Source organism: Cherax quadricarinatus, chromosome 2, assembly GCF_038502225.1.
Source record: "Cherax quadricarinatus isolate ZL_2023a chromosome 2, ASM3850222v1, whole genome shotgun sequence".
NCBI lineage: Eukaryota > Metazoa > Arthropoda > Malacostraca > Decapoda > Parastacidae > Cherax > Cherax quadricarinatus.
In genome coordinates this window covers 45006378-45022322 of record NC_091293.1, presented here as the reverse complement: position 1 = coordinate 45022322, position 15945 = coordinate 45006378, and the positions used below count along the sequence as shown (strand labels likewise).

Genomic DNA, 15945 nt, shown 5'->3' with positions numbered 1-15945 from the left:
TCATGTGGTGTACACTTGTCGTGCAGTGTACACTTGTCATGTAGTGTATACTATTATGTAGTGTACACTTGTCATGTAGAGTACACTTGTCATGCAGTGTACAATTGCCATGTAGTGTTCATTTGTTATGTAGTGTACACTTGTCATGCAGTGTACACTTGTCATGCAGTGTACACTTGTCATGTAGTGTACACTTGTCATGTAGTGTACAGTGATCATGTAGTGTACACTTGTCATTTACACTTGTCATGTAGTGTACACTTGTCATGCAATATACACCTGACATATAGTGTACAATTGTCATGTAGTGTACACTTTTCATGCAGTCTACACTTGTCATGTAGTGTACACTTGTCATGTAGTGTACAATTATCACGTAGTGTACACTTGTCATGCAGTGTACACTTATGTAGTGTTCACTTGTCATGTAGTGTACGCTTGCTATGTAGTGTACACTTGTTATGCAGTGTTCACTTATCGTGTAATGTTCCCTTGTCATTCAGTGTACACTGATCATGTAGTGTTGACTTGTCATGCAGAAAACACTTGTCATGTAGTGTACACTTACTACAGCCCTACAGAGAGTATAGACACACTAGACGCTATATTAAAACACGATGTTCTTCACAGGACTAGAGACACTGCACGTCATGACCAAGGGAAGGGACCATGAGCTGAGAGTCAACATTACTGACTGGAACAACAGTTCTGCTTGGGCAGAGTGGAAAGATTTCAGGTAAGGCACTTAGTGTGTGTTTCAGGTGAGGCACTTAGTGCATGTGTTTTTTTTCAGGTGGGGCACTTAGTATAGGTGTGTTTCAGGTGATTCACCTAGTGTAGGTGAGTTCTCCTGACGTGGTATGACTGGTTGACTGCATTTAAAGACTCTCTACACGAGGTTCATTAAACCTCAGTCAGGAATACTTTAATACCTCAGTGTGTATATATATACTTGTCAAGGTATTACTTTATAATTTCTTGTTCTTTGTTGTCTGCGTTATTTCGACGAGTACGTCACTAAATATACACAGTAAATCGTGTAAAATATTAACACTGCGTCCAGTGTTGAATGTACATTTGAGTATGAATGGAGGCAGATACAGGGAGGAACGCAGCTCTTATGCTCTAAAATAAATTCTACAAAGTCACGCTGAGAGGAATATATCTCTTAGCGTACATTGTATATTCTGAGAGTTTATTTTAAACCCTATTTTAGAGATTAAAGTGTTCTTGTCTGTTAGTGGAAAGTTTACCTACAGCCTTATTCACACTAGTGTGGTAGATAGGGTTTAAACTCCATTAACCATTCAAGAAAAGCCATAACTCCCAGTTTAGGGTTAGATTAAAACCGCTATATTAGTCATCAGAAGCACTGAAAAATATCTTAATACTATATAATAATTTATATAAGAGTTGTGTATATAAAGATAAATCAGTTAAATTGATCCTACTTATTATAAACCTCACCTAATTATGACCTTAATGTCAGGATTAGGTTAGGTCAGATTTGCTAGGCAACAGAATAAGAGTTTCCTGATGCGGGTCTTAGTCAAATGATGACGCACAACTGAAGTTTTTGGTCATCTGACCGAGGCCTTCCACTGGCTTACCTCTCCACCCCTTTAAAAATTATGGTTATAATAATAACCATTTTGATCTTCAGTTATTAAATCTGATACACATTTATAACTATATTATCTAATAAATGGCACGATAAATTAGGAAAAAATAATTCAGTAATTTGAGAATTTTCAAAAAAAAAAAAAAAAAAGGAGTCGCCAAATTTTGGTTGTACAAACTTCATTAAACTTTCTTAGAAACATTAAATTTCAAACATCTAAACACTGAAAAGTTCTTAATTAAAAAAACAACGTTCTCAAAGTCAAAATCATTTTTTTAATTGCTCAAAATTGAGTGGTAAATGATAAAAGAGATGAGTAAATAAAATAATAGATTGATGAAGCACGTGTGGGAAGAACGCTTATTAATAATTGGAAAGAAAATCAGCATCGTAGAATCTAGTAACTATTATTATTATAATCAAATAAAGTGCTAAACCGACAAGGGTCATGCAGCGCTGCGGGACAGAAAATATTGCGGGGCTATAAACAGCTAGTTGGAGAGGGAATCAGAGGTGAAGGGAGAAAAGGGTTGGAAGGGATGTTAAGGGTTGTGTGTCAAAGTTCGTATAGTAAAGCAGTTGCTGACAAAAAGTCTAAAAGTGATCGTAAGTCAAAGGCAGAGCCGTCTGCAAGAAGGGAAGATAAGGTAAGAGTGGCAGGGCAGCAGTATCGGTGGAGGTAAATCCTGAGAGCTCGCTGGTAAACTGGACAATCCACGAGAAAGTGAAGAACCGAAATAGGGACCTGACAAACCTCACAGAGAGGGATAGGTTATCATTCCAGGAGGTACCCATGGGTAAGGCGAGTATGGCTGATGTGGAGATGGGAGAGCGCAGCCTCCCAAGTACAGCAACGGTGGTAAGATGGTCACAAACCCAGAAGTGGTTTAATAGAGTGCAATTTGTTATGGTGCATATCTGACCACTGTTGTTGCCAACGGCTGCAAAGACGGGTAGAGATGACGGTAAAATAAACCCTGAACGGAATACCTCTGTAGGAAACCAGAAGATCATACACCGCTGACCATGCAGCAGCGTCCACCTGTTCATTGCCCCACACATCAACATGTCCAGGGACCCAACAGAAAACGACGTCTTTGTTTTTGCTAGCTACATGGTGCAACCAAAATTGAATACAAAGGACCAATGGATGAAGGGAATCAAATTGTTTAATGGCCTGAAAAGCACTGAGGGAATCCAAAATGATCACAAATGCTTAAGGAGACATACATGTAATACATAATACAGAGAAGCGCTATGAGGATAGTATACAACTCAGCAGTAAAAATGCTAGCTGTGTCTAACAAGTGACCTCAGACATCATCATCAGGGAACACCGTCGCAAACCCAACACTGTCAGAAGATTTAGAACTGTCTGTATAAGCAGCGACGACACGGGTATTTGACCAGAAGTGATAAAAAAAAAGAGAGCGAGAAGCAGCCGTAGATAGGAGAGCTTTGGCGCACGGCAGTAGGGGAGAACAGACACAAATCGTCGGAACCTCCCAAGGAAAAAGGGAAAAGGCAGATGCTATATGAACATACAAGGGAGGATGGAGTAAGCAGGGGCGCTGATCAAATAAGAGGCTTCTACTATCATCTGACACCAACCAATACGTAGAAGGAACCCAAAGGTCATGAGAGTGGACAGCAGCGCTGTATAGCCCTTGTGGCTTAGCGCTTCTTTTTGATTATAATAATAATAATGAGAGTGGACACAGTAATGAAGGCAATGAGCATCACAATGATCAGCTAAGGCAGGGACATTCGCCTCAGCATAGAGGCTTTCAACAGGGAATGAACGAAAGGCACCAAGGCATAAATGTAGACCATGATGATGAAGGGATCTAATTTAGAAAGGGTTGCAAGAGAAGCCAAAGCATAGACTTGGTCACCATAATCCAGCTTTGACAAGACTAGGGCAGTATGCAAATGGAGTAGAGTCTGGCGATCTGCTCCCCATGAACGATGCGCAAGAATTTTAAAGAGGCTCAGCCGACCATGGCAAGCTGCCTTCAAAGGGGAAATGTGAGGTTTCCATGTCAACCGATGATCGAATGGAAGGCCAAGAAACTTGACTGTATCACATTCCAGGATACGTTAGCCGTGCAAATACAATGGAATATCTGGGACATGATGACATCTAGTGAAGGTAATGAAATGGGTTTTTGCACTAGAAAATTTAAATCCGTGAAAAGTGGTTCAATGAGAAACATGGTCAATTGCAACCTGAAGAGAGGCTGCTACCAGCCGACAGTCAGCACCTGCATAAACTATAGCAAAGTCATCTACATAAAGCGACGACCAAATATGCAAAGGGTAGTGCTAAGGACACAACCTTGTAGGACTCCCTCGGTCTGAACAAAGTCTGAGGAAAGTGAGGCGCCAACACGGACACAAAAATGTCTTTCAGATAAGAAAGAAGGTCAGTAGATTACCGCAGAGGCCTAAAGAGTGGGCCTGGACTAAGAAGTAAGAATAATAATAGAAGTAAGAATAATAGGAAAGTGATCACTGTCATGTCAATCTGGGAGAACAGATTAAGTGTAATCAAGTGCAATTGACGAGGAGCAGATAGAAAGATCAATGCAAGAGACTGAGTATGAGAGTTAAAAGGGGTGGGAGCATTCATGTTTAAAACATGAAGAGGATGAGAAGTGAGAAGAGCCTCCAACTGATCACCACAAAAGTCACAGTGGGACCCTCCCCAAAGATGATGGTGAGTGTTAAAAACCACCTAATAACAAGATGGGCGACAGCAGAGATCAAGAACGCAACATCTAAGATACGGAATGCATGGGAAGGGGAGAGATATAGAGAGCAAAATGTATACCACCTGTGCAAATAAATATGGGTTGCAGTATATTGCAGCTGAGAATGAACAAAGACCTGTTGAAATGGTATACCAACGTGCACAAGAAGTGCACTCTCATTAAAAGTCTCATCAGGAAAGGGATCAGAAGAATGCAACACCACATAGCCCAAAACAGGACGGATAACAGCTGAACAAACTTTAGGCTCTTGTAACCCGACACATACTGGGGAAAACTGGAAGAGCAACACCTGGTCCTCTCCCCAATTACCCCTGAGGCCACGAATATTCCATTGTAAATAAGTCATTATTCACAAAGACAGGTATGCCAACAATGAGAAGCAATTATTATTATTATTATTACTATAATCAAAAAGAAGCACTAAACCTAGAAGGGTCATAGAGCGCTGATGAGAAGCAATAAAATCTATGTGCTAGTAGGGTCAGTAAAGTCAACGTGTAGAATCACCAGAGAGTGTGCAAACAAAGAGGAATCGAAATGCTGTGAAGGAAAAGATTACTACTAGAGTTGCAAAAAATAAGAAGGGGCAGAAGGAGGCCCACTGGTGTCCATCGAGGGTTTTGTCTCCATAATATAGTCGGAGATAGGATCAAGTGTCTCAGCAGACAAGGAAGCTGCTGATACCATGACTTCAGAGACAGGTGAGTTAGAGCAAGTAGAGATCGGGGTGACTGTGGAGGGAACCAAAGAGCTCTGAGAGGGGAGGGGAGTATGAACATGGAGAGATGCGCTGGCGGGGACAGAAGAGTCCTGTGGTGCAACAGGAGAGGAAGTAGGCTGGGAGGGGACTGGCAAAGAAGTCTGGGGTGGAAGAGGAGAAGAGGAGACCACACGAAGGGGGGTGAACCTCCACCTTTGTGTGAGAGTTAGAAAGGGGGTGAGAACTAGGCACCGAGGCCGATAAAGAAAACTGTTGGGAAATTGTAAGCAGCAGAGGAATGAGAAGAGACTTGGGCTTAGGAGACAGGTTCAACTTCGCAAGTGACAGGCGCAAAGAAGATGCAGACATGCGAGGCCTCGCAGACTGAGAAACTAGCAGGCGAGAAGATGAAGAGTAGAGGAAGGAAGAGGTAAGGAGGTGGGGGTTTCAGAGGGTAAAACTGCAAAAGAATTAGAGACAGGGGTGACCCCAGAAGACATAGCATTGGAGGAGCTGGTAGGCAAGGGGATCACCAAGGTTTGAGGTCTCCTAGCTACTCAAGAATATGGAACATGGGGAAGATTCCCCTGAAGGCAGAGCCGAGAGACAGCCATAGCATAAACAAGACATTTGCTCTCAAGACAATGGATTTCACATTCATTACGATAGACCTGATATCAGCGGGAACAAGCAGGGTGAGTTTCGTTGCAATTAAGACAGGTGAGAGGAAGACTGCGAGATGTATTGGCATGATCTGCAACACCGCAGACTGGGCATTCTGCCACAGACCTGCAGTATTTAGCTGGATGTCTGAAGCGCCGACAATTTTGACACATTTAGGCATTGTCCCGCAATATAAACAGAGGACGGGAGTTTACGATGGTCAGGGATTTAGCGGGGGATGCCACTGGGAAAGCGCCTCCACCTGCAAGCGGGCAGGACGTGTGTATCCACTTTGAGAATTGGAAGGTTCTGAAGGGCTAATTACTCTAAAATATCATCACTGCAGAACAGAAAATCACATTGTACAATGGTACACGGTAAGACCACCGTACCACTGCAAGAACTGAGAGTAGTGTGCTTGTGAACTGTGATAGGAATGCTATCAATGGAAGTAAAATCGAAAGGATTTTACTGCCATAACACAGTAACAATGTGTTCACCGCTCTAAAGAGCATTAAAGGATATATTTTGGCCAATGTATTGTAAAAGAGCTTTTCCAATACTGTGGTCTGAAAGATAATCAGTTGGAGTCGTTGGTGGCAAGGAAAAGAATTCGGTCCAATGTGTACTTGTAAACATGGTGCGTAAAGGAAGTGGGTGTTGTATAGGTCATTTCTGGGTGGAATGAGCAGAAATCGAAGGACTGTCATCAGCAAATGGTCTGGAACGTTTAGGCATAGGACTGCGGGCGACCCGACCTGAGGCAGGTGGGTGATCTGAAATGCATCGCACCATATTTGGGGAAGCTGGATGCATAGTTAGACATGTAAGGGGCAGAGGCACTAGAAGAAATAGGTGGAGCCTCAGCACCTGGAGCAGGTGACGAAGCGTCACCAGCAGGAGGTACAGGGGTATGTGAAAAGTCTGAAGAATGGTAAAATAACGAAGCCAGGTCAGAACAGTGTGTGGTAACAGAAAGGGGCCTGGGAGGAGGAGGGGGTTTACGGAGCGAAGACTCCATGATGGTGGTACTTCTTTCTAATTATTATTTTAAGGAAAAAAAGAAGGAAAGAAAAAAAAGGAAGGACAGTGGAAGGACAGTTACTAGAAGGCATGAAAGGGCCGTAAGTTCCTCCCTTCATCCAAGTGGACCTCGACACCGCCAACAGTGCAGATGCAGCGTGACACCCATGCCATACCCTACCCTTCACGCCAGTAAACCAGTGCTCCGGGATAGCAAACTCACATCCAATGAGCCACCTCGGTAGACAAAAGAGAGGGCGGTTGGATACTTGCCACAAAGCATACCTCCTTCGGTTGCCACCTCCCAGAACCGACAGGCAGCCTCTGGAGATACACCCGTCACCTGCAGGACACCCTGCTCTACCTCCTGGAAATCTGGGAAGGGAGCAGGGTGCCTCCAGATGATCCAGATTCCACGGCAAACTACACCACTCCCGAGGAACCCCACGGAGATGAACCCCGGTACACTTCCCCGTACCTAGAAACCGTAATGTCGGAGGGGTGAACCCCAGAGGCTACAAACGGGATGGGGAAAATGGGGGATGGGAAGGATGGTATAGGGAAGGGGGGATTGGGGGTAATTAGGTTCGGTCTGAGGAAGGAGACCAAAAGGTCTAATTCCGCAGACCAAGAGCCTCTTCGCCGTGCCAAGGAGCCCCCCCTTAAAGAGGTCTAGTAACTAGGATATGAGAGGTTAGGTAAGAATGTATTATTATTATTATATTAAAATCAAGGGGGAGCGCTAAACCCGTAGGCTTATGCAGCTGGTCAGAATCTAGTAACTAGGATATGATAGGTTAGGTAAGCCGTAGTAACTAGATCCATCACTTGTAGGGTGTGATAAAGTATGTTTAATTAAAAGTGTCGTGAGGAGGAGGTTGGAGATACTGGATGTGTCTTAAGGAGGAGGCTGGAGGTACTGGATGTGTATTGATGAGGAGGCTGGAGGTACTGGATGTGTATTGATGAGGAGGCTGGAGGTACTGGATATGTCTTGGGGAGGAGGCTGGAGGTAGTGGATGTATCTTGAGGAGGCTGGAGATACTGGATGTGTCTTGAGGAGGAGGCTGGAGGTACTGGATGTGTCTTGAGGAGGAGGCTGAAGGTACTGGATGTATCATGAGGAGGCTGGAGGTACTGGATGTGTTTTGAGGAGGAGGCTGGAGGTACAGGATGTATCTTGACGCTGGGGGTACTGGATGTGTCTTGAGGAGGAGGCTGAAAGTACTGGATGTGTCTTGAGGAGAAGGCTGGAGGTGCTGGATGTATCTTGAGGAGGCTGGAGGTACTGGATGTGTCTTGAGGAGGAGGCTGGAGGTACTGGATGTGTCTTGAGGAGGAGGCTGGAGGTACTGGATGTATCTTGAGGAAGCTGGAGGTACTGGATGTGTCTTGAGGAGGAGGCTGGAGGTACTGGATGTGTCTTGAGGAGGAGGCTGGAGGTACTGGATGTATCTTGAGGAGGCTGGAGGTACTGGATGTGTCTTGAGGAGGAGGCTGGAGGTACTGGATGTGTCTTGAGGAGGAGGCTGGATGTATATTGATGAGCAGGCTGAAGGTACTGGATGTATCTTGAGAAGGCTGGAGGTACTGGATGTGTCTTGAGGAGGAGGATGGAGGTACTGGATGTGTCTTGAGAAGGAGGCTGGAGGTACTGGATTTATCTTGAGGAGAAGGCTGGAGGTACTGGATGAGTCTTGAGGAGGAGGCTGGAAGTACTGGATGTGTCTTGAGGAGGAAGCTGGAGGTACTGGATGAGTCTTGAGGAGGAGGCTGGAAGTACTGGATGTGTCTTGAGGAGGCTGGAGTTACCCTATGTGTCTTCAGGAGGAGGCTGGAGGTACTGGTTGTGTCTTGAGGAGGAGGCTGGAGGTACCGTATGTGTCTCGAGGAGGAGACTGGAGGTACTGGATGTGTCTTAGGAGGAGGCTGGAGGTACTGGATGTGTCTTGAGGAGGCTGGAGGTACTGGATGTGTCTTGAGGAGGAGGCTGGAGGTACTGGATGTGTCTTGAGGAGGAGGCTGGGTGTACTGGATGTATCATGAGAAGGCTGGAGGTACTGGATGTTTCTTGAGGAGGAGGCTGGAAGTACTGGATGTGTCTTGAGGAGGCTGGAGGTACCGTATGTGTCTTGAGGAGGAGACTGGAGGTACTGGATGTGTCTTAGGAGGAGGCTGGAGGTACTGGATGTGTCTTGAGGAGGCTGGAGGTACTGGTTGTGTCTTGAGGAGGAGAAGGCTGGAGGTACCGTATGTGTCTTGAGGAGGAGACTGGAGGTACTGGATGTGTCTTAGGAGGAGGCTGGAGGTACTGGATGTGTCTTGAGGAGGCTGGAGGTACTGGATGTGTCTTGAGGAGGAGGTTGGAGGTACTGGATGTGTCTTGAGGAGGAGGCTGGAGGTACTGGATGTATCTTGAGGAGGCTGGAGGTACTGGATGTGTCTTAGGAGGAGACTGGAGGTACTGGATGTGTCTTGAGGAGAAGGCTAGGGGTACTGGATGTATCATGAGAAGGCTGGATGTACTGGATGTGTCTTGAGGAGGAGGCTGGAGGTACTGGATGTATCTTGAGGTGGCTGGAGGTACTGGATATGTCTTGAGGAGGAGGCTTGAGGTACTGGATGTGTCTTGAGAAGGAGGCTAGAGGTACTGGATGTATCTTGAGAAGGCTGGAGATACTGGATGTGTCTTGAGGAGAAGGCTGGAAGTACTGGATGTGTCTTGAGGAGGAGGCTGGAGGTACTGAATGTATCTTGAGGTGGCTGGAGGTACTGGATATGTCTTGAGGAGGAGGCTTGAGGTACTGGATGTGTCTTGAGAAGGAGGCTAGAGGTACTGGATGTATCTTGAGGAGGCTGGAGGTACTGGATGTGTCTTGAGGAGGAGGCTGGAGATACTGGATGTATCTTGAGGAGGAGGCTGGAGGTACTGGATGTATCTTGAGGAGGCTGGGGGTACTGGATGTGTCTTGAGGAGGAGGCTGGAGGTACTGGATGTGTCTTAAGGAGGAGGCTGGAGGTACTGGATGTATCTTGAGGAGGAGGCTGGAGATACTGGATGTGTCTTGAGAAGGAGGCTGGAGGTACTGGATGTGTCTTGAGGAGGAGGCTGGAGGTACCGTATGTGTCTTGAGGAGGAGGCTGGAGGTACTGGATGTGTCTTGAGGAGAAGGGTGGAGGTACTGGATGTGTCTTGAGGAGGAGGCTGGAGGTACTGGATGTGTCTTGAGAAGGAGGCTGGAGGTACAGGATGTCTTGAGAAGGAGGATGGAGATACTGGACGTGTCTTGAGGAGGAGGCTGGAGGTACTGAATGTATCTTCAGGAGGCTGGAGGTACTGGATGTGTCTTGAGGAGGAGGCTGGAGGTACTGGATGTGTCTTGAGGAGGAGGCTGGAGGTACTGGATGTGTCTTGAGGAGGAGGCTGGAGGTACCGTATGTGTCTTGAGGAAGAGGCTGGAGGTACTGTATGTGTCTTGAGGAGGAGGCTGGAGGTACTGGATGTGTCTTGAGAAGAAGGCTGGAGGTACTGGATGTGTCTTGAGGAGAAGGCTGGAGGTACTGGATGTGTCTTGAGGAGGAGGCTGGAGGTACCGTATGTGTCTTAAGGAGGAGGCTGGAGGTACTGGATGTGTCTTGAGGAGGCTGGAGGTACTGGATGTGTCTTGAGGAGGAGGCTGGAGGTACTGGATGTGTCTTGAGAAGGAGGCTGGAGGTACTGGATGTGTCTTGAGGAAGAGGCTGGAGGTACTGCATGTCTTGAGGAGGAGGCTGGAGGTACTGGATGCATCTAGAGGAGGCTGGAGGTACTGCATGTGTCTTGAGGAGGAGGCTGGAGGTACTGGATGTGTCTTGAGGAGGAGGCTGGAGGTACTGGATGTGTCTTGAGGAGGAGGCTGGAGGTACTGGATGTGTCTTGAGGAGGAGGCTGGAGGTACTGAATGTGTCTTCAGGAGAAGGCTGGAGGTACTGGATGTGTCTTGAGGAGGAGGCTGGAGGTAGGAGAAGGCTGGAGGTACTGGATGTGTCTTGAGGAGGAGGCTGGAGGTACCGTATGTATATTAAGGAGGCTGAAGGTACTGGATGTGTCTTGAGGAGGCTGGAGGTACTGGATGTGTCTTGAGGAGGCTGGAGATGCCGTATGTGTCCTGAGGAGGAGGCTGGAGGTACTGGATGTGTCTTGAGGAGAAGGCTGGAGGCACTGGATGTGTCTTGAGGAGGAGGCTGGAGGTACTGGATATGTCTTGAGGAGGAGGCTGGAGGTACTGGATGTGTCTTAAGGATGAAGCTGGAGGTACTGGATGTGTCTTGAGGAGGAGGCTGGAGGTACTGGATGTGTCTTGAGGAGGAGGCTGGAGGTACTGGATGTGTCTTGAGGAGGAGGCTGGAGGTACTGGATGTGTCTTGAGGAGGAGGCTGGAGGTACTGGATGTGTCTTGAGGAGGAGGCTGGAGGTACTGGATGTGTCTTGAGGAGGAGGCTGGAGGTACTGGATGTGTCTTGAGGAGGAGGCTGGAGGTACTGGATGTGTCTTAAGGATGAAGCTGGAGGTACTGGATGTGTCTTGAGGATGAAGCTGGAGGCACTGGATGTGTCTTAAGGATGAAGCTGGAGGTACTGGATGTGTCTTGAGGATGAAGCTGGAGGCACTGGATGTGTCTTAAGGATGAAGCTGGAGGTACTGGATGTGTCTTGAGGAGGAGGCTGGAGGCACTGGATGCATCTAGAGGAGGCTGGAGGTACTGGATGTGTCTTGAGGAGGAGGCTGGAGGTACTGGATGTGTCTTGAGGAGGAGGCTGGAGGTACTGGATGTCTTATATATACCCTAGTAGGTTTAGCATTTCTTTTTTATAATAATACCTGGAGTTTACCTGGAGAGAGTTCCGGGGGTCAACGCCCCCGCGGCCCGGTCTGTGACCAGGCCTCCTGGTGGATCAGAACCTGATCAACCAGGCTGTTACTGCTGGCTGCACGCAAACCAATGTACGAGCCACAGCCCGGCTGATCAGGAACCGACTTTAGGTGCTTGTCCAGTGCCAGCTTGAAGACTGCCAGGGGTCTGTTGGTAATCCCCCTTATGTATGCTGGGAGGCAGTTGAACAGTCTCGGGCCCCTGACACTTATTGTATGGTCTCTTAACGTGCTAGTGACACCCCTGCTTTTCATTGGGGGGATGTTGCATCGTCTGCCAAGTCTTTTGCTTTCGTAGTGAGTGGTTTTCGTGTGCTAGTGAGTGGTTTTCGCGTGCAAGTTCGGTATTAGTCCCTCTAGGATTTTCCAGGTGTATATAGTCATGTATCTCTCCAGCCTGCGTTCCAGGGAATACAGGTTCAGGAACCTCAAGCGCTCCCAGGAAATGTCTTGAGAGGAAGCTGGAGGTTCTGGATGTGTCTTGAAGAGAAGGCTGGAGGTACTGGATGTGTCTTGATGAGACTGGAGGCACTAGATGTATCGTGAGGAGGAAACTGGAGGTGCTGGATGTGTCTTGAAGAGACTGGAGGCACTGGATTTGTCTTTAGAAGGAGGAGGCTGGAAGTACTGGATGTGTTTTGAGGAGGCTGGAGGCACTGGATGTGTCTTCAGAAGGAGCAGACTGGAGGTACTAGATGTGTCTTGAGGATGAGGCTGGAGGCACAGGATATCGTGAGGAGGAGGCTGGAAGCACTGGATGTGTCTTCAGAAGGAGGAGGCTGGACGTACTGGATGTGTCTTGAGGATGAGGCTGGAGGCACAGGATATATCGTGAGGAGAAGGCTGGAGGCACTGGATGTGTCTTGAAGAGGTTGGAGGCACTGAATATCTTAAGGAGGATGCTGGAGGTATTGGATGTCTTGAGGAGGGGGAGGCTGGAAGTACTGGATGTGTCTTGACGATGAGGCTGCAGGCATTGGATATATCATGAGGAAGAGGCTGGAGGCACTGGATATGTCTTCAGGAGCAGGCTGGAGGCACTGGATGTATCGTGAGGAGGCCGGAGGTACTGGAAGTGTCGTGTTTGGCGAGATCCGTGTTCTAAATTACCCTTTTAGGTTTAGCGCTTAAATTAGTTATATTATTATTTAGATCAGTGTATGAGGTGAATATCATACAGAGAAAAAGAAGCGAAGAAATTAGGAAAATTAAGAAAGAAGAGCAGAGGAAGTGTTGTCGAGATGATTTGGTAATTTAGGAAGACTTAGAGACATCAGTTGATTAAGACGGTTTGTAATCATAGAGGATGGAAGGTGCAAGGATAACCCAGGAAGAGTTGGAGAGAAGGGATGAGGGGGTGAAGGAGGCTTCAGAGTATAGAAGTTTCAGCATTCAGCAGGAAGTGAGTTGAGACATGTGTTACGTGGTATTAGATGTGTTGTTGAATTGTGAGCAAGATAAAATGCATAAATTAATTCATGGAGATTGGTTGGCTGAACTTCAAGCTCTGGAGCTGGAGAGTATTGGCTACACTCTTGTAGGTCAGAGAGGAATGTGGTGATTCGGCGAGTTATTTTAACTGTGATGTCCTTACTCACCTTTTTTAACTGAGTGATGGTGAATGTGCTTCCTTCACAGGGTCACCCTGCCATGGTGGGAAATGAATGACAAAAAAAAAATTTAATGTTTTAGCCTCAGTAACCCATCCCCATAAAGTCTACATGACTTTCTCACATGAGGTTTTGATTAAATCCCCGACTTACTTATTTAGGTCAGGTTATGTCTGGCTAGATTATAATTAAATAATTTAAAAAAAAAATAATTATAATAACATACCTGAACGGCAATAAACGTAATTTTAATCATCCTTAGAGAAAACATTACTATGGTCAACCCTCAGTCAGTCGACGCTTTCTCTTCGTATTTTATTCTGCATTTAGTAGGGATATGACATTTTATATTTAGTTAATTTTGACTCGTAGATAATAATCTAACGTAACATCATTTAACCTAATCAAACTTAAGCATGAAATTTGCTGTTAAGAAGCATGTTACTATTAATATTTGCATATCCATGAGTAAGTACTAGTGTATGATCATACACGTGTCTGTATTATAGACTGTAAGGATCATACAACGCCTGTGTCTGTATTATAGACTGTATATATGATACAACGCCTGTGTCTGTATTATAGACTGTATATATCATACAACGCCTGTGTCTGTTTTATAGACTGTATATATCATACAACGCCTGTGTCTGTATTATAGACTGTATATATCATACAACGCCTGTGTCTGTTTTATAGACTGTATATATCATACAACGCCTGTGTCTGTATTCTAGACTGTATGGATCATACAACGCCTGTGTCTGTATTATAGACTGTATGGATCATACAACGCCTGTGAGTGTATCTGTATTATGGACTGTATGAGTCATATATGGATCATACAGAGCCTGTGAGTGTGTCTGTATTTTGGACTATATGGGTCATACGCCTGTGTCTGTGTTATCGATTGTATGGATCATACAACACCTGTGTCTGTATTATAGACTGCATATCAGTTTCACAGTTGTTGTTTTGCATATATCCAAATCGTGTGGGACTGACTGACCCAGTATAACCCATGATTGACACTTTCTAACTGTGACTTTCCATTATGTTGCCCGCCGAGGACAGTGTTGGTGGGGAGAGTGAGAAGTACAAGCTGAAGGTGGTTCGCTACACCAGCAACTCGCAGGCTGGAGACGCTCTCAAGTGGCACAATGGCATGAAGTTCTCCACCCCAGACCGTGACAATGATGTCCTCTTGGGTAAGTCAAAGCAATGCTCTTTCAATCAATCAAGTTTATTCTCTATAAAGATTACAATGCGGAGTTCACATATTATAGGATATTGTTCACATATTATAGGATATCACACCTAGCATGCGAGGCATTTCGGGTAGACTATATTGGTACAGATTATGGAGCATGTTGACATTAAGGCTAAGTAACTGCATTACAGTTCGTAAATTTAGCAATGTGAATGGTATTGTCTTGGTACGATACATAGGGGCTTTTTGCATGCACACCTAAATGTCATTCACCGTTATACAAACATTGTGTCATGCTGAAATAAAGTGTTATTATTATTATTATTATTATTAACAACCCAGTTTGTGGTGAATTTCGTGATTCCTCAGAACTGTTATGCCCACCCCTCCAGTGGGGGAGAATGTAGGGATGAGGGGGTTAAAGGAGACGTGGCAGTTCTATATATACTTAATTCTAATTATGCACTACAATTACTGTATTACTACTACAAAAATTTAAACCAAGTTGTAGATAGTCGTTAGCTTACTGTAGTAATCATACGTCCCATACATTATTTAAGCTATGGGCACGGGGCACCTTCAGCCAGGGAGTTTGAGTGCCGGCAGGCTGGGCTCCATGGAGAGTCATTCCCAACAAAGCTAGTGACCGAGATGCACAAATCCCCGGCCGTGCACAGTAAATCACTAATCATATAACTGACGTACCAGCCGCGTACTGGCATCCTTGGTAACAGGAGCAGGCAGCTGTAACGGACTCAACAGGTATTCTCAGGTTATTCCCGGCCCTCTACTTCCGCGTAAGTATTCAAGACCTTGAATATTCATCTGTACTCGGTATACTAGTGCGGGAAGTGATCACCCACAACCAGAGACTACCATTGTAACTGCCTATTACACACTGCATACTGTGGGAAATAAAAGTTAGTACACATTCATTGGAGTTACCTTTGAGTGGAGTGGCAGCCTCCAGGCTGCCACTTGTGTCCTTTTACTTTACACTGAATTTCATGACTGAAGCAGGAAACACTAACCCTACAGTCGTGCCCACATACACACTACCTCAAGTCCATATACATTATTATTATTATAATTAAAAAAGAAGCGCTAAGCCACAAGGACTATACAGCAAGTCCATATACAGCAGCCCTTTACCCTTGGAAAACTAAGACTCACCTTTGCTGAATAACCTTCCATTGGGACAAAGTTTTTGGTCTTCCAGAGTTCTGTCACGCCCATTATGTGTTGGTAGAATTACCGACAATATGTTAGGTAAAAAGACACAAGTGCAACTAATGTGACATTTCATTGTGGCAACGTTTCGCTCTCCAGGAGCTCTATCAAGTCATAACGGCTTAATAAGGCTCCTGGAGAGCGAAACGTTGCCACAATAAAATGTCACATTAGTTGCACTTGTGTCCTTTTACCTAACAAG

At 45.7% G+C, this 15945-nt stretch overlaps 1 protein-coding gene across 1 annotated transcript in view; it reads left to right on the top strand.

The window, feature by feature from the left end:
• Window positions 1–636: 636 nt before the first annotated feature.
• LOC128692727 (techylectin-5B) overlaps window positions 637–15945 on the top strand; it is a gene marked incomplete at its 5' end in the record, with an annotated part of 40736 nt that continues 25427 nt past the window's right edge. The window contains 2 exon segments of the mRNA XM_053782091.2: window positions 637–736; window positions 14378–14511. Coding sequence (XP_053638066.2) covers window positions 637–736; window positions 14378–14511 — 234 coding nt within the window.